The sequence below is a fragment of the Phyllopteryx taeniolatus genome, chromosome 10 (genome assembly GCF_024500385.1).
Source record: "Phyllopteryx taeniolatus isolate TA_2022b chromosome 10, UOR_Ptae_1.2, whole genome shotgun sequence".
NCBI lineage: Eukaryota > Metazoa > Chordata > Actinopteri > Syngnathiformes > Syngnathidae > Phyllopteryx > Phyllopteryx taeniolatus.
In genome coordinates this window covers 24,609,966-24,637,416 of record NC_084511.1, presented here as the reverse complement: position 1 = coordinate 24,637,416, position 27,451 = coordinate 24,609,966, and the positions used below count along the sequence as shown (strand labels likewise).

Genomic DNA, 27,451 nt, shown 5'->3' with positions numbered 1-27,451 from the left:
ATCTTCTATATTGTCTTTGCACATTCATGTTGACGTTTGCAGACTTCCAGTAGCAGTATGTGACTTTTTTTTTTTATTTATTTTTTTTTTCTTAAGGTTTTTTGCACGTTTGCCTTTTTTTTTGGTATATTATTTTATTACATGATGCGATTAACTACAATTAAAATACGAAGTTATTTACGCAAACTACAATACGATACGATTCACTCAGAATACGATGCGATTCATTGCTGTAATGCAATTTTATTTGCTCAAATTATGATACGATTCACTCCGATTAAACATGCAAAGTGATTCACTCTATGCTACGATGTGATTTACTCCAATTACAATATAATCAACTCAAATTCTGTTATTCACTCAAACTATGATTCAATTCATGTTAAGATACAATGTGATTCACTCCAATTAAGCTACAATGTGATTTATTCCATTTACAATAAGATACAATGAACTCAAATGTCAGTGCAATTCACTCCAACTTTGATATTGTGATACAAAATATGATGCGATGTGATTTACTTCTATTACAATGCATTATGATTCACTACAATTGCAATGCAACATGATGCGATCCGCTCCAATTATGATTCGATGCGATTCACTCAAAGTATAGGATGTGATTGACAACAGTTACAATTAGATGATGTTTGCTTCAATTACAATACGATATGATTCACTTTGATTCCAATGTGATTCACTCCAGTAATGGTGTGAGTCACTGAAATTATGATACGATTCAGTTAAGATGCAATGGGATTCACTCCAATTACGATGTGACAATTTGATTCACTCCAGTCAGAATTCTGACGTTTTCGTACCGCTATTAGTGATTTTTAATCTTAAGGTTCTCATTATTTAGGGTTATCTGCACCTGAAACCAAAACAAACAGTCAAAGAGGGAGGAGATGATTTTAGGACACCCTGTATTAAGCTGCTCTCTTCTCCTCAGGCTGCTTTAAAAGATCAGGTTTAGCATAAGCAGCTAACATTATGTCCAGTAACCCGACAGTTGTACTTTTACGCCCCTTTCTTCTCCTTCCTTCGTTGCCGGACACGGCGGAGAACTGGTCAAAGGGATGGTGGGGAAAAAGGAAGCAGGCAATTAGGATTCCTTTCGCGTGGCTGCAAGTTGTACAGGGCGAAATTGAGCATCCCTATCTGGGTGCAAGAAAAGGAGGAACGATTAAAAGTGCTTTGTGGAATAATAAGAGATTAGCGCAGGAAGTCAAGTGCCACTTTTTTTTTTTCTTTTTTGTGCTCCTCAGAAGAGTGAAATAACTGAGAGAGGGGAACCTTGTTCCAGACAGAGAGGAAATAAAAAGAAGCGCAAAGGTCAAGAAAAGGCAAACAAGACGTGTTGTAGATAAGACGGACGAAGAGCCAAAGAGCATTTGAAGTCAGGATTCCCGTTTTGGCTTCATTTCAGTGGGGCCCTTTGACAGAGGTGGCATAAGTATTCTCACGCTGCACTTAAATAAAAGTAGATACTTGTTTAAAAAAAAAAAAAAAAAAAAAAAAAAAAGACTGGAGATAGTAGTTACTGATTCAAGTTTTTTTAAGATAGTCAAAACAAACAAATGTACTATAGAACGTAAAAACACCTTTTTACTGTCAATTATCTACGCAGACTGGTCCCCAGACCTCAGTCTTAAGGGAGGCAATTATTATCATTACCCTACAGACAGTACATACTTTGCTACATATTTTTGAGGATCCTATAGCTACTCTATTTGTGCAGCACTGCATGAAGGCCACATTACCTGCTTTTTTTCCCAGATTAGATGGAGAATTTTTGAACATCAGAAGCTGGCACAAGAAACAACGCATTCGTCACAAATTAGTCTTACAGCTGACAACATCAAACCTCTTAAATAAGGCCATGGACAGGGAATATCTTGCCTCTCTAAATCAGTTTCATCATTGTCGTTTATGCTTCCTGGTTCACTTTTGTCCATGTCACTGCTGTCACTGTTTTTTTTTCAAATCAATCAGTCAAGATCGCAACTGCGGTTGAGATTACTTTTCGATGTTTAGTCACTTTTTTCAACTTCCACAGATGACGACTCGACATAAAAAAAGATGTAGTCTGTTTTGACAAAGTAACAAGTAGAGAGTACAGATATATGTTTTACAATGTAGGGGGTAAAAGTAAAAAATCGTCAGGAAAAATAAATAAAGTATAGATACAGTACCCGGAAAAACTGATTTAAGTGCGCTGGGTCTTTGACTTTGTCAACTGAGCTGTCATTTCTTGAACATTCCTTCTTTCCTAATCATTTTCCATGTTTGCAACACTCAGCTTGTGGTTGGGTCATGAAGTTGGCCATTCCCAAGAACACCTGCTGTTTGACTCCCACTCCTTATGAACTCACACACACACACGAATGTGAACAAGTAGTTGTTAGTGCTGTCAGACTACCAGCTGTTTAATTAAAGTGAGAGTAAAGCTTTACTGCTGGGCGGGGTCACAAACAAAAGCAACCACACTACCAACACATTCGTCGGCTATACTGTACAGTGAAACCTGATTTCTTCTAATTTATAAACTATTTTCCACAAAAGGAAGTAATACAATCGTTTCCAATCGGTTTGGGTCAATCTGTCCCCAGCATAAAGCCTTTATTAATTGTACAGGCAATGTTTAAAGTAGCATTTTATCATTCTTAACTAAGGTAGTCAGCCTTTGTATTAAAAGATAAACAATTTGAATTTTTTCAAATTGTACTGAGCAGCCAGAACAATGAAAGCTCTATGGTTGTCATTTTTATATTCTGTAAATGTTTTTTATATCTTTTTTTTGTGATTCATAAAATCCTTTATATATATGTTTTAAGTTAGTTTTCAAACAATTATTAATAATACATTATGAAATACGGGCAATGTTTTAAGTAGCATTTTAACATTCTTAACTAATATTCTCAAAGATTCAAGGTCAGATACTGGCTTTGCCCTACTCGGCTACTTCTTATGCAGCTGTCCACCTGGTCTTGTGTGTTTGTTTGAATGCAGAGAGGCAGCGGAGCACAAGTTTCCACAGCAAACGACATGGCGATAAGGGATGGAGTGATGTGAAAGAGAGAGAGGGGAGAAAATGTAGCCAACTGTAAAAGGAGTGAGATTGAGATAAAAGAGGAGAGATTAGAAAGAAAGCAAAGCAGATTAGAGGGATCGGAAAAAGCATAAAGTGTATAGTCAACTGAGGAAGAGAGAAAGATAAGGCGAGAGAGAGGTGATACTAAAGGGAGGGAAAAATAAAATCATGGAAGCGGAAATCATATTATTATTATAACACAAGTTCTTCCTGGGGTAAAATGTATGAAGGAAAGAGAAAATGGTGCAATTTTATCTATAGAGCAGAGGTGGGAAATTTATTGTCCCGATGACATTCCTGTGGAGGTATGGAAGCATCTGGGAGGGGTGGCTGTGGAGTTTTTGAACAGCTTGTTCAATAGAATTCTAGCGTGTGAGAAGATGCCTGAGGAATGGAGGAAAAGTGTGCTGGTGCACATTTTTAAGAACAAGGGTGATGTGCAGATCTGTGGGAACTACAGAGGAATAAAGTTGATGACCCACACAATGAAGTTATGGGAAAGAGTAGTGGAGGCTAGACTCAGGACAAAAGTGAGTATTTGCGAGCAACGGTATGGTTTCATGCCTAGAAAGAGTACCACAGATGCATTATTTGCCATGAGGATGTTGATGGAAAAGTACAGAGAAGGACAGACGGAGCTACATTGTGTCTTTGTAGATCTAGAGAAAGTCTATGACAGAGTACCCAGAGAGGAACTGTGGTACTGCATGCGGAAGTCTGGAGTGGCAGAGAAGTATGTTAGAATAATACAGGACATGTACGAGGGCAGCAGAACAGTGGTGGGGTGTGCTGTTGGTGTGACAGACGAATTTAAAGTGGAGGTGGGACTGCATCAGGGATCAGCCCTGAGCCCCTTCCTGTTTGCAGTGGTGATGGATAGGCTGACAGATGAGGTTAGACTGGAATCCCCGTGGACCATGATGTTTGCAGATGACATTGTGATCTGCAGTGAAAGCAGGGACCAGGTGGAGGAACAGTTCGAAAGATGTAGGCATGCACTGGAAAGCATAGGAATGAAGATTAGCCGAAGTAAAACAGAATATATGTGCATGAATGAGAGGGGTGGTGGGGGAAGAGTGAGGCTACACAGTGAAGAGATAGCAAAGGTGGAGGACTTTAAATACTTGTGGTCAACCGTCCAGAGCAATGGTGAGTGTGGTCAGGAAGTGAAGAAACGGGTCCAAGGAGGTTGGAACTGGTGGAGGAAGGTGTGTTATGTGACAGAAGAGTCTCTGCTAGTATGAATGGCAAAGTTTATAAAACAGTGGTGAAGTCAGCCATGAGGTACGGATTAGAGACAGTGGCACTGAAGAGACGACAGGAAGCAGAGCTGGAGGTGGCGGAAATGAAGATGTTGTGGTTCCCTCTCGGAGTGACCAGGTTGGATAAATTAGAAATGAGCTCATCAGAGGGACAGCCGAGGTTTGATATTTTGGAGACAAACTTAGAGCGAGCAGACTTCGATGGTTTGGATATGTCAAGAGGAGAAATAGTGAGTATATTGGTAGAAGGATGATGAGGATGGAGCTGCCAGGCAAGAGAGTGAGAGGAAGACCAAAGAGAAGGTTGATGGATGTCGTGAGGGAAGACATGATGGCAGTTGGTGTTCGAGAGGAGGATGCAGGAGATAAGCCTACATGGAAAAGGATGACGCGCTGTGACGACCCGTAAAGGGACAAGCCCAAAGGAAAAGAAGAGGGTCTGCTGACTTTGATTGCAAATAGAGGGACATTTTCAAATTGGGCCCGATTGTTTGAATGTGTGGACGGTGCTTTATACAGAACAGAAACCTTGGAAAAGAGCCGCATAAATCCCAGTTGAATCAGGCAGTGTGATAGGGGCTTTTGTTATTGCCTTGTAACCAACAGCAAGAACAAACGTTTGGAAGGGGAAAAATCTGTTGAAAGTTGTCATGCTTTCAGCTTTACCGCATTTGACCTTTTTCTGAAGAGTGATGCTCCTTCGGTCTCACCTTCAACCTCCTCCTCCCTTTCTTTCGAATTAATTTGTATCTCAAGGCACCACTGTATCTAGTTTTTGTGATGTTTTTGTTTGGCGTTGTGCTTTTTTTTTTTTTTTTTTTTTTAAATAATGGAAAATATGTGCCTTGGCTCAATACAGGTTGGGAGACCTCTCCTCCACCTCCCATTGCGTTCCGCCTATATCGAGTGGGAACATTTGTGCCGCAAACCCACGGCGGACCCCTCGGACCCCGCTTTGGCCCACGTCTGAGGCTGCAGTATGGCTCCTATTAGCTCCCTTGAAACCTAATACTGGGCTTAAATCAGATGTTATAAATGTTTAGGTGTGTTATGAAAAACACACATGTGGGGGGCTGGATGGGCCAAACCCAAACTGTTTATATGTCGATATATACATGTGTGTGAAACAAGAGGGAAAATTGTTTGTTGTCTGTGTTGTGCCCGAATTCCTTCTGTGCGACGGCGTTTCAATAAACAGTCGGCCGTGGAAAAGGGAACCAGTCAACACACACACACGCACACACTTCATGCTGCACGATGTATACATCGTAACGTGATTGAATGACAGGCAGGAAACATGAGCAGCTTTTAAATTACGCTACGAAGAAGCCTATTTCTTTCTTTCACTTTTGTGTTTAATGCACATTATTTTTTTTTTTGTGTTGGCGCTTGAGTTTGTTTGCACGTGTGATGGTATGCATGTGTGTGGGCGCCACAGCTGCCGGGCATTCTCATGCTCCAGCGTACATTTTTTATTTAAGACTCATACTGTTTGTTGGTGCTCATTGAACCTAATCAACTTTTTTTTCCCCTGAATTTTTAATGTATTTTTGAGGTTTGCTGTTTAATGGCTGTTTTGTTTTTCTTTTTCTTTCTTTGCTGCTCTGCAGGGACCTGAACAGAAACAACATCACACGGATCACCAAAGTGGACTTCTCTGGCATCAAGAACCTCCGAATTCTGTGAGTTTGTTGCGGGGGAAAAGTATAGTATGTGAGAATTTCTGTTGTGAAAAGCTGTTTTTGTTGTAATCAAACCTAAGACAACATTTCAAGTATGTGGGGACAATGCAACAAATTCCCGCAAATTACTTTCTCATGGCCTAGACAACCACTACTTTTATTTATTTATTTTAATGTTTATTTGCAAGCATCCTCATTAAAAAGTCATAATGGAGCAAATCTTGTCTTAGCAGGCCTCTCTATCTAGCTAGCTATTTAGCTATCAGTGTTTTTATATCTCCTTAGGATTCTTTATTTTTTTCCCCCATCCACACATTTAAATATGATTTATAACATAGTATGATCGTGATTCTCAAACTTGGCCATTCATAGTGTCGTTTGATCATGAAAGTTGGTAGTCGTGATCAATAGTCACAGAGAACGCTGTCCACATTTAACAAAATAGCACCACTACCAATACTAAGCTAGCATTAGCGTTGTAAACAAGCTGACGTTAGCCACGGGTGCTACATTGGTGGCATGACTTTTTTGTAATGGATTGTTATGATAACATTAAATGTTAGTTTTATTTTTTAAGAATGTATAATCAATGAAAAATCAAAAAGAGCTGATGAGCGTAGCTGTTAAGACGAAAGCGTTGCTAATTTTGCGTTGCTTCTAAATAGTCTCAACTCGCTGAAGCCCCTTCGCTCTGCTTCTGTTTCCTCATCTTATATTCGGTTATTGAAAAACAAGGGATGGGATTTATTTTTATTTTCCAGAGTTGGATATTACGCCCTAATTTCAGCAAAGCTCCTGAAGCCCAAGTTGACACCTCATCAGTCACGCCCTCGGTCTCTGATTGGTTGCTTTTCTCCGGTGTGGTGGTTTCTTAAAAATCAACATGGATGTACAAGGTGGGGCCAGAGAGGGCAGATTTCACCAATCGTTCCACCTATGTCAGCTTAAACTGACAGTTTTCAAAAATATGTGATGAGTATTTTGTATATTTTTAAATTGAAGAAATACTACATTACTATAATGATCGTTTAGGGTTAAAATTGGTCATATTGAATATTTCAAATTTTTCAATTCGTGCTTCATACAGAGATGGAGACTATACTGTTAAATATATTTTTGTGCGAGTGTACTTGTCGTTCTCTATTCATGTGTCACAACGCTTGCTATCCAACCTTTTTATTTCAAGGACATTTGTTCCGTACGAGGACATATCGCTTGTTCCACCAAAGACAAATGCTTGGACGAACTTCTTTTACTCTATTAGTGTGTGTGTCTCTGTGTGCGCGTGTGTGTGTGTGTGTGTGTGTGGACTCATAATAACTATAATCACACAGGCGCACTACTCAGGGTGGCAGATAAAAATACACCCGCTGAACAAGCTGGGCTGGGAAGTAGAAATAAGTTGATGCATGTGTGTGTTTTCATTTGTAAGCACATTTGTTGACCACTGCGGCTTTTGGCGCTCGCGTCGGCCAATGTGACAACTTGTGTGGGAGCGCGAGCCATTTTTGTGCGCCCCCGTATATCTGCAACGAATGGAGAGACTCGATGCGGACGAGCCTGAGTGTGAGTGAGCGAGGGAGATCGAGAGAGCGAGAGTTTGTTTCATGTGGTTGGTGAGAAACTGCTGTGACATTTCCCCACTGTAAATCTCTGCAAATTGGCCAGGAGATGGTTTGTGGAAGTGAAGATAGTCTGAGAAAAGTACTAGCTGGAAAACACACACACACACTACACACTTAATGTACGCTTTACCATTTGTACGCAATGGAGAGATAAAACCAACGTGGCTTTTGCCCCGAGCCCACTTTGATGTAATCGTTGTGTAATCACTACCATTTATAATGCCTGGTGATGGCAGATATTTTATCCCGTTTCTTCCCTGACTAGAATACCAGAATCCCTGGAGTGCACTACTCCATGTGCACCCCCCCCACCCCCCACCACAAGATTCACTGTATGGCCGTTTGCCCACCTTGCCATTGCTAAAATAATCCCCAATGTCAAAGCCTCAAATTCGTTGCGTCGTATAATTCGCGCGGTACCAGTCGGGCGCTGCTTTCTCGTGCAAATGAACACCTGTTCGCTCCACCTCCATACACTGCGGAGTCGGCTTTTGTTCCAATGACAACCGGGGTGGAGCTCGGGAATTCAGAATAGGCAAGTGGGGCTACTAATTAATGAAGTGATGAATAAATTGATGAAAACAACTGAGCCCTCATAGACAGTAAAAGCACAGATTGTACTGTATTTTCACTCGTGGAGGCGGCACTTCATAGCCAAGCTGTCGATTTACACTGATTGCCCATTAGTGTACTGCGCATAAAGTAGACACATCCAAATAAAAATGCCTGAAGAGTTTTGACAAAACTACAAACATTCCCCCGAATTTTAAGAGACGAAAAAGAAATAAAGGTTCTGTGTCAGGCATGCAGCACTTGGCACCCTCACAGCCAGCAGATTTGCTCCAGATTGTGCTGGAAATGACTAATTCCAAAGCGTGTTCGATGTTTAGGTGAAAACGTGTGCTTCATATTGAACCTATTGAGTGAAACAAGGTGAACGTTCCCTAAAGTATTCGTCAAGTTCTGTCTGGAGCGAAGTGTTTCTGGAGTGTGACATCACTGCATTTTTTTTTTTTTCTTTCAGCGCTGCTCACAGTTGGTTTATGAGATCTTGGAGAATAGTATTTCTTTATTTATTTTTGGAGAAGTCATTTCTTAGGTCCGTGAGCTGTAACTTGGGGGTCCGCAAAACCATGTCGTATCGGCAAAATATTTGCGGCTTGGAATCTGTGGATCTAAAAAGTCTCCACACCCCTGTTTTTATGATATAAACAAATGAGACAAAGCTAAATCATTTCAAAACATTTTACAACTGCAGAATCTCTCCCACTGAAAAATATTTCCAAAGGCATAGTGCCCATTTATATGTTGCAAAAGCAGTGTGACATCTAACCTGTACAACACATTTTTGAAAAGAAATATTTGTCGAAAGGGGAAGAAAAAAAAAAATCAACAACAGAGGTAATGTGATTGCAAAAGTGTACACACTCATTTATAACGGGGGATGTGGCTGTGTTCAGAATGACCCAAACACACTCACTCATGTTAAATGGAAGTCGCACACCTGCCGCTGTTTCAGGTGCCTGCAATTAATCTCAAAGAGCTGTTCTCGTAGGCTTCTAAACGCTCGCTGTAAAGGTTTTCAGGTTTTTGTTTTCTTCAAGTGAGAGTGGTACAGGTTTTGAAAAGGTTTGGAAATGAGTTATCTTCGTCTCATCTTATCTTTTAATATATCACATTAATTTGATCAGGGGTGTGCAGACTTGGGCCGTTTGTCGCCGTCTCAGCTAGCTGTTCAACCGCCAAGTTTTATTTAACTTCTGAGTCTTGTTTTCCACCAAATTCTTCTTGAACTCCAAATTGCACAACTGTACTCCAAATCCAACCTGTATATCTAATCCAAATGAGTCCACAACAGTTCTCATCACACTGAGGGTTTACGATACGTTTTAATTTCGTTCTGCTCGGGTAGAGAGAATCCAGCTGTACGCCTCTTTAAACACACGACGAGTTTATGACGACAGTTTGGTAAATGATGTTGATGAGACGAAATTGGAAACTGATTGGTGTTTGTCCTAGTGTCCTCTGAATGTAAAGTATTTGGGTTTGTCACACAACGTGGGAAAAGAAGTGTGTATCCGTTTCCTTTTCAGGAAAAATGATGGGACTACACGCGAACGGCAATTGGGTTGAAAGATGGATCAAAGATGGGCGTTGGAGGGATAGGATAGAAACAAGGGATGAGTTGATCTTTGCTTGTTTTGGCCAACCGCATCGTGAGATTGAACACGGTCGACCTTTGCGTCATGTCAGATTCATTTTTCAATCACTCCGACACCTTGTTTTTGTTTTTACAAGCATTCTTTGGTAATAAAAGTGCAATCCCCTCCTTGGAAATGTCTCTCTTTCAATCTGGCAAATGGTCGACTTTTCTATTTGTGTTGGCAGGAGGAGGAAAGTCAACCTGTTTCTCTCCTTCTCGGGTCAGCTGAAAACATTTATCAATGAATGAAATCCTTCCAAACTACTAAGTGGGAATAAATTGAATTAATGAGTTGTAATGGAGATGTAAGATTTTTCTTCATTTAATACCTTTTTTTTTTTTTTTTTTTTTTATGTCACGACAGTGTTTACTCGGGCTGTTTTTGTGCGCCAACAACGATAATCTTACCAATTTTTTTATGTCGTTCACTGTGTGTTTGATTTGTGTGTTACTACAGTCACCTGGAGGACAACCAAATCAGTGTCGTCGAGAGAGGAGCCTTCCAAGACCTTCGGCTGCTGGAGAGACTGTAAGGAGCCCGATATCACTCATATAGTCTATACAGTAGACCCCCACTATTAGTGTATAGTTAGTTCGATGGCGGCGACGCTCCTGGGGTGGTCGGTGCTGGTGGGGGAAATGCCATCGATTCGTAGCCCGAGGTTGCGTAGAATCGTTAGCCCTTCGGTGTTTACGGACCTGAAAGTGCTGGTGAAGCGAAAAACGAGTTGGATTTTATTTTGGTCTGTTTAAGGCCAATAGTAACCATTAGTTGCTAATACAGTAGAACATACATACTGTAGACAGTATTTACCCCCAAAAAATAGTGTATATTAGGGGTGGACAATGTATCTCCCTCAGGCCACATACAGCATTATCAAGAGTCTTCTAATATTAGTTGCATTAATTTTTAAGTTTTGTTTCTCGTAAAATTCTCGATAATGGAAATGTATAACAATTTTGTATTTATTTTTTTTTTATTCATTTGTCTCATTAAATATTTGATTTGTTTTTTGAATAGACTAAAATGTTTTAGTAAAATGAAGAATTTTACAAATACAGTACACATGAAATTTGTAATTTATTTGATTAAACAATTGGTTGATTAAGTCCAATTAATTACAAATAATGTGTGTAAAATGTATTTTAGTAAAATTATTCATTTTCATGTTTAACTGCATTTTTTTACCTCATTTACAAAGGATTTTTCTGTTTGTTCGCGTTTTCGCCCGTGTGTGTTTGTGTGCGTGTGTGTGTGTGCGTGCGTGCGTGCGTGCGTGTGTGTGTGTGCGTGTGTGCGTGTTCCTTCACACTGAGCCTCAAGTCAAGTGGGATCATTCCTTCTCCGACCAGCACACACACCTACACCTACTTGTTTGAGTTGACGGAATGGCGATGATTCTGACACTTGTCGCAAGGCAATGACTTTAAAGATTCTGTTACGTGTGCTTGTGATGGATGATTTACGGGTGTTTTGCAAATGGGCTAAGGGAATACAGTTTGCTGTTCCAGCATAAAATGTATTGAAATGTTATTTTTAATTAAACAAATTGTGCCTCATATGCACTTGAACTACCCAGCAAATGTATCCAATTTATAAAAAAAAAAAAAAAAAAAAAAATCTATAATAGCTATAAAGCAATAACAAAATTCACTTTGGTCCACCAAAACTTTCCATTTCGCTACCTTGGTGACCTTATTTTTTTAAGAAAACTACTTACTGCCTTGGAAAAATAACTAATTGCGGCCGGCTCCTTTTTCAGCAATGTTACAAAAACACATGTAATGGGCCAATTGGTTACGTTAGCTCATTGACCCTATTACTCAGGATTGGTTTTAAAATTTGCCTCTGAGTCATAGCAAGTTAAAAATAACCTCCTTGCTGCAGAGTTGGTTAGTTGATTAAGTCACGCAGCTTCTCGCAGATGTTCTGTTCTGAATTGTGCACACCTAAAAACCGCCATCTTGGACCGTATCCCAATGAGGAAATGACAAAGACAATAAGTATAGGATTTGATTGACATCTCCATGGAATCTCCAGCTCTAAAGAGGAGGAAAAAGCGCAGCTACTGCATACCACTTGAGTGGTAGCAACATGTGTACTTCGATGGAGATGGCAGGTCGTGATAGTGTTTATGTGGGGGAGCTGGAAGTGACTCACTTTAAAAGGTTCCCTTAATGTGCTGGGTCACCACGGGGTCGGAGTTCATGGAGAGAAGAGGCCAGGGGGGCAAAGCTCTTGACTTGAAACATAAATATATATATATATATATATTTTTTTTTTTTGTTTGTTTGTTTTAACTTGGAAACAGTTTAGTTTATTGTCCAAAGTCTTGAAACTCTCAACTTATTACTAGAGATGATTTTTGATTTTACAGCAGCAAAGTGTACTATAGCAAAGATGTGGCGACTGTACATGAATAATAAATGGAATTTATATAGTCCGACAAAGTAGCATGAAACCTCAGCTTTGTGTTGATAACTATACATTAATAATATATAAAAAGAATACCGGTACTATATGAAGCATTCGACAGTATATACATGTGTAAGTGGATGTGGAGAGCAGTAAGAGTAGTCAGCGGTGTCATATGTAGCAAAAGCTATAATATCAGCAGTGTATTGACAACCAGACATGAATAATAATTTACACACAGAATGCATACATTACAGATATGAATGAAGGCGTGAAACACTGCAAGAATAGTCATCGGCATTGTATATAGCAAAAAGTCTACAATCAGCTCTATATTGATAATTATACATGAATAATAGTGTATAGCTTACATACACCACGGATACGAGTATATATGACAAAGTGAGCAGAAAATACAAACCCCCCCCAAAAAAAACAAAAAACTGTTTTGGTCGGAACCAACCCTCTTATATGAGAATAAAATGCATGTTGGCAGTAAAATAAATAAATATATATGTATGCATGTAATTTTAATTTTATTTTTACTTTTTGGGGGGGGGGGGGGCGGGGGTGAGTACTCAACGAAATAGCTATAGGATAATGAATTCTAAAAAGAGTAAACCGTGACAGCCCTAATAGCAGCATCGCATCTCGCGAAAAACTATACGTGTCAATGAATAAGCACTTTCAAATGAAATCAGCAATACGAATGAAAAGCAGTCGAATGACAACACCAAGAATAGTCAATCCCTGAGATAAGTCTTTACCGAAAATCCCATGGAAACTGTAATCAAAATACCTCGCTGACAGCCGCTCTGATGTGATGACCAGCGGGGGTGAAAGGTGACCGTCGTGACAAGGATGGGTGATTTATGGGGGGGGGGGGGGGGGGAAAGAATGGTATCTTGTCTTCACCGCGGGTGAGCGCATCCGTCTTTGGCCACACGTGAAAGTAACATAAATCACGCACATCAGAGTCAGCAGCGGCTTAAAAAAGTCACGGTGTGCCTAACAGAGTTGTAACACAGTGCAAGTACTTCCAGATTGTGAGAAGACTGTTGCTTGGGGATATGCAAAATAGTTTGCAGTGAATCATATTATTATTTAAGAGAGTGCAAAGCTACTTGTAGCGCATGCCAATAAAACAAACATAATAAAACAATTACGGCTGAAACGATTAATCGAATAACAGATAAAAGCTGAAATAATAATTGTACCCCAGCAGCACATCTACGATCGTCAACACAAGATTCCAATCTTAGCTAATTTTATATAGCCTACCACCACTCGTTACAACATACTGTAATGCCCCCAACAAGGGGAAAAGGATAGATAGTTGTCGTTGCACTTTCAATTGTTTTATTGGACAAATAAATACACAATTAGCATATTAATTCACAAGCTGCTTTAGCCACAATTGAGGGCCAGGCACTCAACAGTACGCAGAATGGGTAACGGTTAGCCAGTCGCTTACCAGAGTTCACAACACCAACTCTACGTTCTCATTCGCTGACTCCCATGTCAATCACCAAGCCATGCCCCACCTTTTAAATGTAATTATTATTCAATGGTTGCAGCCCTAAATGGTTGCAGTCTGATAACACTGTGACATATCACATAAATATGATACATGTGCATAAGTAGTCATTTTTTGTATTTTATTTGTTTAGTTTTTATTCAGAACAAAAGGTGTATCTTAGGACTTGAAAGTCTTTTTCTGAATAAAAGAAATATTACGAGAATGTAATATATTATCACTTGTTAATACTGAATTACGACCATCTAGGAAAATTCCGACTTTATTCCCTTAAAGATTGCGACTTTTTATCCCGACAAAATATGTTTTTGTAACAAATACGACTTTATTGAAAAAATACAACTTTTTCTCTTTTTCCTTCCATCGTAACATTACGAATTTTCCCCCAAAATAGGCAACTTTTGATCTTACGTAAGAGCGATGCACATGGATAAAGAGAGAGCTACACTGTGTAGTTTGTACATTTAAAAGGCATTACGATTATGAGGGACGTCTTTGGCAAAAAACCCAGTTGGACTGCAACTCTCAACGTGGAGGTGACAGTCAGGGTCTTGTTATGAGGATGACACAGGTTCAAAGGTCTGTGTCTGTGTCTTCTCTAGTGCGGATTCTACTTTGTGACCTTGCGCCCTTTGACATCCTCCTTCATACGCCAAACGCTTTGGTGCCTAAATAACGCTTGCACCGCATCTCCCAGTCGAGAATAATGAGAAGCTGTTGTTGGTAAACAACGGTGGCCTTTGATGTTGACACGGTTAGCAGTTTGAACAGAACACGATAGTTTGGAACATCCTGGGATGCTGAACTTCTCACCTGTGTGCTGTGAGATTTACAAACATGTAAAATATGAGCCAAGTGATATATCGCTGTTCTTCAAATATACTGTCAAATACACTTATTACATTTTCAACTTAATCAATTCAGTCGACCACTTGTTGTGAATGGACCATGCAGCATCATCTACTTTCAATCTAAACAAGATTCAATCAAAGATTTTTAAGCCCCATCAGTGATAACTGCATGCAAAGGGTGAACAGTGATTGATAGATTATTCAGTTTTATGAGGGAAATGTAGTTTTTCACAGAAGTGATATTAACTCTTATACAATTGTTAATACTATAATATATAATCATATAATATAGAAACAACACACAAGGTAAAAACAAATACAAGGAACAACAATGAGGTGGAATTTAAAGAAGTGTCAATCTAAATAATAATAATAAAGAACCTCCCAGAGAAGATTAAAATGGTGCATATTGGTTTGTGGTAAGTAATAAATATAATCTAATTAATGCCAAAGTAATATTTGTGCAACGTGGGAAAGAAAATATTATTGACAGATATATATAGATAGAGAGAGAGAGAGAGAGAGAGAGAGAGAGAGAGACCAATGCGTAGAGTGTTTGAAACTGTTATGCATTGCATGTATGCATAATATTGGAGATTAAAAGTCATATTTGAACAATAAGTACATATTTAGAGGTATGAATTTGTGCTGTCACTATCAAATCTTTTTAGACTCTATTCTCCTTCTGATTATTGATCGAATAATAATGCACCCACCACCATTACATTTTTTTTTACTACTAACATACATTTTATTCTCATTTATGACGTATGGACTTTGATCCTTAAACTGCATACTGTATGTTGGTACTAAGTGTATGGTATAAATTTGGTGTACAGAAATTGAGTCCGCTAAATGCTAAACGGTTAGCAATTGTGATTAGCATTAGCGCTCTAGCGATTACCATTTTAGGTTAAAAAAAAACAAAAACAAAGAAACACAACAACAACAAAACCGCTAACTACCATTCAGTTCAGTCATACATCATATTATATGTACATTACACATCTAACAATGTCTTAAAAATCACTTACAGATGGTCCTCTGTGGTTTCTGGCGATGTTTATTACCAGCCCAACACTGCGTAGGTCTGCAATAAATGTGTGTGAGAAACATGGGTTTGGCGGTGCAAACAAGTTTCTGGGCATAACATTTTTTGGGGGGGGGTTGCAGCGGAACTTCGAGGAAGAAATTTTGCAATGACTTTTTTTTTTTTTTTTACATCGACTTAGCATTAAATCGACTTAGCAGAGTTATTAGATTTCTTTTTTTTTTTTTTAAATGTGATGTTTTTACTTTTATTGTATTTAAAAAAATAAATAAATATTGTTTTTTTCCAGCCCTAGTATGAATATCCGCTGTAAATACTGTGATAACCTACACGCGCACAATAGCCTGTGGGCTAGTTTCACAGAAAACCAGCCAGACTGACCTTTAAACCACAACGAGCAGGTATCCCAATGATTTATTCACATGCTGCTTCCACTGAATTCATTTCTTCATTACCTTGTTTATCCATTATTCATTTGTCCATTTTCTTTCTCTCCACAGCCGTCTAAACAGGAACAGACTCATGCTGCTGCCGGAACTTCTCTTCCAGTCCAATCCCAAACTGGGCCGACTGTGAGTACACCTGTTCAAACTCTGCCGTCTTCTCTTGCGTTCCCGCTGGTTGATGGTTAGAATGTTGGATCGTGTCGTGGAATGTGCTTTTTGTTTGGTTGGAGAATATGGAGTGCCGGGAGTGGACGCTCGGGTCAGACTGTGCCATATCTTCCCTGCACTTCATCCCGTAGGTGCACTTCCTCCCCTCTGCTCTAGATCCATCTTTCCTTCCACTCAGGAATTCTATGTTTGATTCCCCATCCTGGGAATGATGCTGACTTTTTTTTTGGTGCTGCTTTTGATTGTGCGTCTGCAATTCTCTGAGATTACAGGCGTGTGTGCGCGTGCATGAATACATGGTGATATATACTGTCTATATATGCATGTAGGGAGTGGTCGGGAAAGGAAATACCACCACTGGGATGTTGAACTTCTCACCTCGGTTATTTGCTTTGAAATATTTCCAGGAGACAAGATACATTTTATTATACAGGACAACTTCAACTTGACAGTTAGTCATTACATCATTAAAATAAATCTGGAGAAACCTCTGCAGCTGTGACATGTTTGTGGATTTCCATTGTAAAAGCCAATTTGGATATAAAACTCAAAGCTGTACTATGCAGAATGTAATAGTCAACTTCACAAAGGTTGTTGGGGGCAGGAGGAAGTCATTTTTAATGTAATCAAAAACTATATATTTCCATGTGTTTGGGTGCAACTGTATTTTTTTTCAAGTCAATATAATTTATTTCATTTTGTTTTAGTTTTAAAAAATATTTGTTTGTTTAAAAAATATACAGGATATTTCTTCGTTTTTAAACCATATTTTTAAAGAATTTTCAATTTTAAAATATTTTTCAAAGCTTTCTGATTATTTGAAGATATTTTAATTTTTTAATTTTGAAACCACTGTAAAATGTCCATTTGTTTGAAATATGTTTTTAAAGGTCATATTTGGAGATAGTTTTTAAAAACCTTTTAAATATACATGGAAATAATTGAACTTTTTATTTTGGAAAATTGTCACATATTAAAATTTTTTAATATTAAAAATTATATTTTGCAATATTCTCCAAATGTTTAAAAAATATTTCTTGCGTAAAATATTTTTCAAAGATAATTTTTCTCAGAGAAAAGCGGTACAGAAAATGGGTGGGTGGGTGGCTGGGTAAAGTAAAACAAACAGCATAGCTGACGTCATTTTTCTTCAGAAAAAACACATTTAGACTGACTCAGCAGCACCTCCACAGGTCACAGGCAGTAGTGCACCCCATTTAGCCTCAATTGCTCCCAGATACAAATTCCGAACAATAAATTAATCAACTCTCTTTATTCATAGTGTTGGCCATTTTTTAATTATTTTTTTTAAATCTAGTAGAGGTTATTCCAGTCTTATTCAGACTTTCAGGGAAGACTTCTGCTGATTTTGACTGGTAACTGCAGTTTTTCACTTTAAATATGCAGACTTGGTGGACTTTTAGTTTGAGTTCCACCCAAACAAAGTACCATAAGTCTCCTTGAGGAGACTTTTATTCCGAAAATGCTAATTCTCCTACCGTATTTATGATGCCGAGCAGTGCACAAAGCTGTAAATTCAAATTCATGGAAGAACTGCTTTCGTTCAAAGATTTATACCCATCTCTGCGCTTCATCCAAGTAATCCCCGGTGTGTGCAGGAAGGCCCCAGAAAGACGAAAACTCTGGTTTCGCCGATACCGCGTGTCGTAGATTTGCGGTGAGGTGTGATGTATTGCCCGGGGCGGCAAACCTGAGCGTTACAGCGGCGGGAAACTGTCATTTACGTCAATTGTGGCTTCCGCATAAACACACGCTCGCTCACTCTCACTCTCACGTGCACTCGCTGTGTTGACTTTTCGGGCCTTCTTGTTCTTCATGAGTGACAGTCTGATTTTCCCGCGCCGCCTGGCTTAGCGTAAACCCTAAAAGCTTTAATTGAAGTGGAAAGGCCTCCATTTGTCACTGGTCAAACATGGACGCCTGCAAGAGTGGGAAATGGGTAGGGAGAGCACACTTCCAAACTTAACATTACAAATTTTATGTTCTTTATATCCTGACATTGCCATCAGCACAAAGTAAATTACAGTGTCTGGACTGCTTCTACTGCTCTTTATTTTCTTTCTCTCCGCTTTTCTCCATCTTTCTCTGCCATTTGACCGAGCCTTTTATCTGGCCGATGCTGTTTTGTCTTTGAGCCAGAATTTTGCAACTACTGCATAACAGTTGAATTGGAATTGTCTTATGATCTGTGATTAGGGCCCGAGTACCAGGACAGTGCCAAAGTCCTCTTGGAATCCAAAATGATTACAGTGAACCCCCACCTATTTGCGTTTTTGTCTGTAGAACCAATCCTCAAAGACCTGAAAGTAGTAATTGGTGTCAAAGAAGTACAGTGGTGCCTTGACTTATGAAGTTATTTTTTTCCTGTAACTGAAAAATTTTACAGTCAACTTTTTCAGGTTGAAAAGAACGGAAATGTTTTTTTTTCACGAGAAAAATAGCACTCTAATATGCAAACATACAGTCGTGACAAAATTTGGTAGGATGTAAAGATTTAAATAGTTTATGCATCGTGATAATTCAACGGGCATTGTGCTGCTCATTCTGGTGAATACACTGGATAAAGAATATGCCTGTGAGTCAAGCTGTATGCTCCCACTTGTGTTCATATAGAAATTGTTCAACGGTTTACAATTGCCGTCACATTGGCGCTAGTTTGGTAAGCCCGTCCATCGAGTTTTAAGTTGTGTGTTTGCGTTAGGCTAGCAGACATTCATAAGACAAAGTTAATTTGATTTATTACACAACGTGTAATACTCCTCAAATGTTGTCTTATGAACAGACAAATTACATCAAAAGAAATGGTCTTAACTTTTTGTGAATGCTCGTGCAACAGGCTCGCCAGGCAGACATTACATACAAAACCATTTCTCAAGTTCAAAGTGGAGTTATTGTAGGCTGAAATGTAGACATTTCGAAGCAGACACAGATGCTTAGCAGTTGTTTGCGCTGTTGTTTCTTCGTTAGTGTTTACGTTGGATTGGTGGAAGAGAGTCACGTGACGTATTAATTTATTCCAACACTGATTTTGCTGCTTCCAAAATTTCAAGACAAATTTTTAGGCCTTTTCCAGTTTAGGGTTTGGGTTCAAATAACTACAGTATATTTTCCGGTTACAACAATATTGAAGCCATAAATGTGAAAAATGAGGCAGCAATGATAATGAAACACCAAAAATGTAAGTCACTTATTTGCCGTTTCGACATAGTCTAGTGGTCAGGTAATCTCCGCCCTCAGCTATTAGTCAAAATAAATAAGTGATTGTTATGTAATGAAGAAGACGGGTTGAGAGCTTCAACCACAACCACACTTTGTCGCAAAAGAGGAAACATTGTTCGATTTGTGGAAGGTCAGGAAGGTGAAGCAGGAGCCCAGCAGGAGTTTTGGAAGAAGGAGACGAAAAAAGAGGCACACTGGTGGCTTTCTGGTTTGGATGTTAAACGACAGCAGCGTGATGGGATTTACCTCTCAATCCTCCTGTTGAAGCCCTGCGGTCTGAGGTTTGGAGACAGCGGGGAAGGACCAATGGAGGGAAAATTCTGCCTTTGCTCTCCAGCTATCAGGCCAGATTAATACCAGAGTCCGGTCTTGGAGATAAACCAAGCGTTGGGGGATTGATGGAAAGAAGCAAAAAAGTTAGTCATGTCCATTTATAGGACAGCGTGGCTTACTGCGGTGATGATTGATGGTAAAATTCGGGGGAGGTCATCTTTGAATTGGGGTGGGGGCAGTGGGTGATGGCGTGTTGATGGATGGCGAGGGGATCAGATGGCCCGCGAGGTCCTCAGCAGGGGGGTTCGACCTAAGATGGAAATGGTGATAAAGATGAATGGTGGACTGGAGTCTGTGGTTTTGACTGCGTGATTTCACCCAACATTTGCAAAGAGTGGTGGGCTGCTATTATGAAACACACACACACACACACACACTGATGCACTAGAGTCATATGAATTCGTGGATGTTACGGAGGCTCCAATGGGAGCAAAATGGCCGGTACGAGGGTCCATGCTTCACAAAAAAGACTCTCATTGAGCTTGCATCGGCTTTACGCTGTTGTTTAGAAACCGTCGAGCGGGTGTCGACTTTTTATTTTATCTTTTAAATGGATGCTAGGACTTGTTTCATTTTCTATACAATACTTTCAATAATTGCAATGCAATCCTTTTGTACTAAATCATATTCAATTATTTACTTTTGAATGGTATTAACGGAGTCCTGTGGCTCAATGAATGCTCACCTTGGAGGTTGCCAGTCTAAATCCCAGAGCTCAGCATGTTTTTCCACAATTACTCTTGAGCAAGGCACTGACCTGACTTCAGCTGAGCCTCCAGATGTGAACGGGGGGGAACCTAGTGTAAACACAAGAGCTTGGCTTGAGGAAAGAGTCAAGCGGAGAGAGGAGCGAGAGCGTGAGGGAAGCATGTCGGGGTCACTTGAGATGTCTTTTCCTCCTAATTAACTTAATGGGGAAAGACGAGGAGGCTGCCTTTAATCTGGCCGAGATGTCCTTTTAGAGGCCACCGCTGCAGTTTACCTACTGGAATGTTTCGGTTAGTGTTACAGGAAGTGGGTGTAATGTGCTCATCCCGTGATTGGCCGTGACAGATGGAGCCTTCGTAGCGACTGGGTGAGAGGGAATACACCCCCTTAATTCACATTTGCTTACGTTGCTCTCCTTACTTCCCCCTTTTTATGTTCGTATGCACTCTGTTAGAGCCACACAATGACAACAGGAATCTTTTTACGTTGCCATTGTGCGATTGTTTTCTCGTGGCCTCTTGCATTTGTTGTTCACGCCGTGCTCGCCACTCACAGGAAACAAATCAGAGACGCACACACACACACACACGTGACATCACGACACCAAGACGACCTGACAGACTAACAGAAGTGGCCACTGAGCTTGGTGTCACACTGTCTTGCAACGGAGATCCAAGGAGACTGGAAGAGTCACAGAAAGGCATAGAAGTGGGCATTCTTACAAATGTATTGGTCACTTTTTATGAGCTGTTTATAACAAGCATGATATTGTACGACCGTAGCATTGTCATGGAAGGACACCTATAGGACACAACTAGGTCCTCGGCTCAGACGCCGGAGCAGCGTCACAGGGCCCAAACACGCTTTCTGAATTAATTGCGATTCATTGTTGTGGTTTAACGGCTTGCTATGGCACACATAATTATAAACCTCCCCCTCCAAAAACAAAACATTTGGGTCATTTTCATATTGAACATTTTGCATGCATCCCTGAAATTGCTGTCATTATGGGGTAAATGCCCCTTTAAGAAACCCTCTGGTGGTTTCAGTGACATCACGACCAGCATTTTTCTTTCTTAGTTGCACTTTTGTCATTTGCGTCATATGTGTTGTCAAGGTTAACATGTCCACTCTGTCCTAGTGAAATATCAATTGCAAGAAAATCTTTTCAGATATATGAAATGTATTTGTTGAACAGTACACAGTCAGCTTGCTAACACAATCATGTTAAGTGAGAGTCCACAATGTTCATAAAATGCTAACATTAGCCAAAAATGTCCACCCTGTCAGCAAGCGCACGTTTCTGTTTGCGTGTACATTTTCTGCTTGCAGTTAAGTTGACCAAAATGCATTTCTATCAGCAAAATATCTACATACTACAACGGATATGAAGTTGGATGGAAAATTCTTTTCAGGGTGAACCGGGGAAGTCTCATGGGTACCTTGCCTGGTAAAATTGGCTCAAGTGCCGTGTTTGTGTTTGCATTGATAAGAGTGTTTAATGCAATCCTTGCAAGAAGGTCTTCAGGTCCATTGAGCTCAGACTTGGCGATCTTATGTTTGTAAGATGGTGCCAGGCGAATTTAAATGAAATTTGGTAAAGTGGCGGAGCGCGAGCCAAAGGAGAACTTCATCTTTTGGCCAGTCGGCAGCATGTTTGCGAGCTCCAGTGCATCTGCTACTTTTTCCACATTTACAGGCAAAATGTACCTTTGTTTTCCTTCTTCACGCACCTTCTTCCTCTCTCTCGAGAGCCGATCAGTTTTGTGTCCGTGCTTTATTCATTGTTTGCCAATAGCGAGGCATGACGTTTGTTACAAAGTAGCCCCAAGGCCAAAAAGTTAAACGGTATGTGTGTCACTTGTGAATTTGCCTTTTTCCATGCGGGACGTGCGACTAAATCAAGCCGGCTTGTCTCCTCTCGGGGTGACGTTACGCTAGAGAGGGTCTGTACGTTTTTTTTTTTTTTGTTTTTTTTGTTCCCCCCACCTTTCCATTTTAATGTCCAAAACCTTTTGTTTGTTGTGAAATACCGGAGAGGCTGCATGTGGTTGTAATTCAAACGCACACATATAGGGGAGCAGATGGGTTGAGGGAGGTGAGAGGTGGGCATTTTTATTTTTGTATTTTTTGGAATAAAAACTCATTGAGGTTCAAATGAATCTGTTTACCAGCGCGTGTGTGTTCAGTGTGTATTTTTAGGCTATGCACTGATCCTCCATCCATGTACATAATTTGTGTCTGGGCCCGGTCTGTGCACATTTGCTTATATTTGCACGTGTCATGCTGTCATTTCAACACATAATGTATCCTAATGTACATACAGTCCATGTTTTGCTGTGGTTTGTGTGCGCCTGTGTGTGTGTGTCTGTCTGTAACCGAGAGAGGCGAATTTGATACGAGGCCAAACGCACTCACATAGCGTTTGTTTAATCACAATTTAGGTTTACACGAGAAGCTAATCCAAAGCAGACACAGCTGCCTGGAAAAGCAAAGGAAGAGAGAGGGAAGATGAATGGCGAGGGATCGTGTATGAAGGGGAAAAAGACAGGAGGAGGAAGAAAAGGAGACGGAGACGAGGGGAAAGAACACAGCAGAAAACCTTTGATAAAATGTTGCTTAAAAGACTAATGATATGACTTACTGGAGGATGATTGAATATGACCTGAAGGCTCCTAGATGCATACTGATCTTTCAACACAGCAGACAATTTAATAAGAATTTAGTAGGAAATGATACAACATTGGACTGTTATCCAGGAACATGAGCATCATTGGGTCAGGCAAATAACTAGTAGGAAAAAAAAAAAAAAAAATCAAATTAGAAATGTTATAAAATCAAGATAATGTATAATTAAGAAAAAATAAAGATGAAATAAATAAAGATAATATATAAAGAAATAAAATCCAAACAATAACGTTTTATTAAAATAAGTGGATAAAGATGATAGATAAAAACAATAATAATAATATTAAACTAATAAATAGATTGAAGGCCATAAGTGGACATTTTTGGATACAAAAAAATGCTATAGTTTGCCTTAAGAAAATGTTGTTGGACTTGCCCTTGATTTGCATTGCTTTTTTAAAAAAAACATTTTTTATGAATGAAATAAAGGTCACTTTAAACATTTACTGTACAAAATAGACATGCTAGACATTTAATCATAAACACTGAACTTTTTGCACTAAAAATGCTTAAATGCTCCTTTTTTTGGGGGGATCAGCTGGCCCTTGATTTGGCCTTTTTAATGAATAAAATAAATGAATGATAATTACAAAGAAAATGTATATATATTTGTAGGAAATTGTACACAGAGTAAGTGAATATCACTGTGCCACTGCAAGCAAAGAATGAATACAAAATAAATAAAACATAAAAGAAACTTTTCCACAAGTGACTCTGTGTAATTCTCTGCCATTGTGACTTACAGAGAAGGATGCCACTGCACTTGCACATTGCCAGACGGAAGAAAAAGTACTTCCCACCAACCACGTATCATTTACTCTTAATAGGTTAGTTACTTTCCATTGTGTTGCTGTTCATGGTAAATATTACTTCAAATAACTGAAGCAACACAAATATACAGTCGATATTTTGATCAGCGAATCGATTATTACAGCAAAACGATCTGGTATCTGACGTATCGGTATTTCATTATCGATCCGCAGGTCACTAATATCAAGTGTCAGAGCTTAATTTCTAGTGGTCACTACTTGTTTAAAGTCCCACCCAAGTTCTTTCCTGCCTCATTTTTGTTTTTTTTAAATTTGTTTTATTTTAAGTCAACGTTGATTGGCACTGTAAACTGTGTTAGCAATGAAATACGAATTCCAAGAAAGCACCAGGAATTTTCATTTTGCTTGTGTCGTGATGTTTTCAAGGCATTCATGACAAATTTTTATGCGGCGAGACACGTTGCATGAAAATTTTTGCTTTGCCAAGACTGCAATAATAATGTAATGATGACATCGGAGGCTGTCAGACGTTACGCTCCTTTCCTGGAAACTGTCTGCGTGAGTAGAAATTGTCTCTTAAGTGGCTGCAAAAGTGGACGCCGAAACCTCCGTGTCTTGTTTCTCACTTTACTGACTGATGCATTGCGTGTTGTCATTTTGTTATTTTCAGTCAGTCAGGATTGTTTTGGGAGGTCGTCCGGCATGGTTACGGCTGTAGACCATCAATCAGCATTCCACATCCATCCATCCATTACAAATGTATCAAAACAATAATAAAGAGAGGCCAAAATCTCTTTGCTGGGACTTTTCTGACGCATTTTGATTCATTACGTCAACGTGTTTTGTTTTTGACACCCAATGTTGTTATGCATTTGTTTTCACCATTCAAAACATTTCCCAGATGTCTTAATAACACATCTGGGATATGTTTTCATCTAAATACCCCAAGGATCAAGAATTATAGTAGGCTTTACACTCTGTTTTTAGCCTAGTTGAACTCGGCCCGTTTTGATGGGGCGGTCCTGTCTTGAAATGAACCATTGCTCACCCTGACCGGGAGCGAGCGAGCGAGCGCCTATAAACATTTTCACTCATGGAGACAGCACTTCAACACCAAGTGCCACAATCACGACGAAAATTAAAACACAGTAGTGTCGTAGGCCTATGTGTACATCGTCATTTGAAGGGCAGGTTAACTTCACTCATTCTTTAACTACATCGCTGAAGTAAACAAATACATAAAAATACCCAAAATATTTTTTTAAAATAACATATTTATTTATGTGCTAGGTACAAGAAAGCACCCTCATTTATTCCTGTATTTACGGTTTTGAATTGAAATGTTTATCTCTCGCCTAGAAGTGTTTTCCTGACTTTACTTTGTCTTTAGCGTATGTTTGTGATCGACTATGACATGATCCGACTTGCATTCAAATTGAAAGTATTTGTGATACATCTCAGGTCGGATTTGCCTTTCATTTTGAAAATAAAGCAAATTTAAAGGCATGTGTCAGACGCATGATTACGTGTAGCATTTAAACATTTGAAAAATGCCATTGGTGTCATTCAGACAGTTAAAACTCTTACGGTTTGGTTTGCATCCTTAATTTCCTTAAAAAAAAACAAACAAACAAACAAAAATGACAGAATATTGATGTTACAATTTCCTAAAAAGTGTTTAGTGTCAGGATTTTCATATTGGTACATGCAGTTACAGTACAGTACATGCAATATTCACGCTCAGTTTCTAATTAGGTGCTCAGAAAGGCACTTTGACATTTAAGCAATTAATATACTAAAACGGAACTTAAACTTCCACCAAATTTTCTGTTAATGTACTTGTACTTTTTACGCAAGTTTCACGTTCACAAGAATGCCTACTGGTGGGTTGCCAGGTTCACTACCTCAAAATTAACTGATTTCGAAAACAGAATAAATGGCACACGATCAAATGTACGATTTTCAAATGTAATCGGTCAATCTAAGCCAAGTCGAGTCTTTCATATCGCCGCCGTCGGGCAAAACCCCATATGGCCAAATATGATCAATATCACACACATTTCAACATATACACTGATATTCATGTTAACCAATTAAAATTGTTGAAAATAGCTTGATAGCACAGCGGACGAGTCACCAGAATCCCCGAGGCTGTCGTAAACGTCGTATTACATGAATCAAAAAGGCCGTGATGAGCCGTAGGTGGAAGCTATGACATTGAAAGATGGGCAAAAAGCGAACGAGCGAGAGCGAGCCACATGAATGGAGCGAGAAAGCGGCTCTAACCTCTAAATACAGAGCACCGCAAAGCCACTTTAAGACCTGACGAGATGTATTTATACACACGCTGGCAAACACACAGTGGAAGCGTGTACTGCGGACTTCGCCGACACATAAACACGCAGGAGCCCACATTGCCGCAAACACAACTTTGACTTTTTGGAGGATTTTATTTTGTTAGTTATGGGGGCGACTCCACCTGCTCAACCTATCCAAACAGGATGATTTTTTTTTTGTAAACATTTACCGTTTCAAATCGGTCAAAAGTGAAAATAGTTCAATTCAATCGTGTTGTGTTTGAAACTGTTTGTTATAGTTTTAGTTTTTGCACCCAAGCCGAGTAGACGTATACAGTACAAGCATTCCGCGCCAGCCACATCATTTTGTTGAGCTAAAGGTGGAGAGAGATCATTAAAGATGCTAAAAGTTGTCGGTTTGTGTACGTTGTTCAAATCAAGCTTCCAAACACGAGGCTTCAACCTCTTAGGCTTGCAATTTCTTCTCTAAATGAGTCACTGCTCCACATCGTCTCAGGGAAGACTTGAAAGCAGATTAAAGCACAGTAGGGACCCGTTGCTTTTGTTTTGGATGTGATGACTTCTGCAATGTTGATAAATAATGGGTTCGTTTATTTATGTAAAATTTTAACAATTACAAACGTACGTTTATTTTTTCATTTAATCAAAGAATTATGTATTTTACTGTTAAAAAAAATAAGACTCAAATACTGGCAATATATAAATGATTAATTTTATTGTAAATTAAATGAACATTTTCATATTAAATATCGATGCATTTTATTTAATTGTTTAATTTAGTAACCTTTAAATGTGAAAAAATTATTCCTAAAATTAAAAAAGTAACATAAATGTAATCTTTTATAAAATTTATTGAATCGGTTAATTTAGTATAATAATAAAATACATTTTAGTACAAGAAACACTTTTACATAAATATTTAACTTTTTCAAACTTAATTCTATCAAATAATTGGTTAATTTACTGTAAAAGACTGACTAAAATAAGAAATTGACTCTTTTAAACTTATTTATTTTATTAAATTGGTAGATTTATTGAAAGAATTGTAAAGACTAAGAT

The 27,451-nt window shown here is 39.1% G+C and overlaps 1 protein-coding gene across 3 annotated transcripts in view; it reads left to right on the top strand.

The window, feature by feature from the left end:
* The window catches only part of slit3 (slit homolog 3 (Drosophila)), a 235,356-nt gene that overhangs the window by 17,828 nt on the left and 190,077 nt on the right, over positions 1-27,451 (top strand). For all 3 annotated transcript variants that reach the window (XM_061787697.1, XM_061787696.1, XM_061787695.1), the window contains exons 2-4: positions 5,967-6,038; positions 10,324-10,395; positions 16,222-16,293. In XM_061787697.1, coding sequence (XP_061643681.1) covers positions 16,244-16,293 — 50 coding nt within the window. In that variant the 5' untranslated portion in view covers positions 5,967-6,038; positions 10,324-10,395; positions 16,222-16,243. The remainder of the gene's footprint in view (positions 1-5,966; positions 6,039-10,323; positions 10,396-16,221; positions 16,294-27,451) is intronic.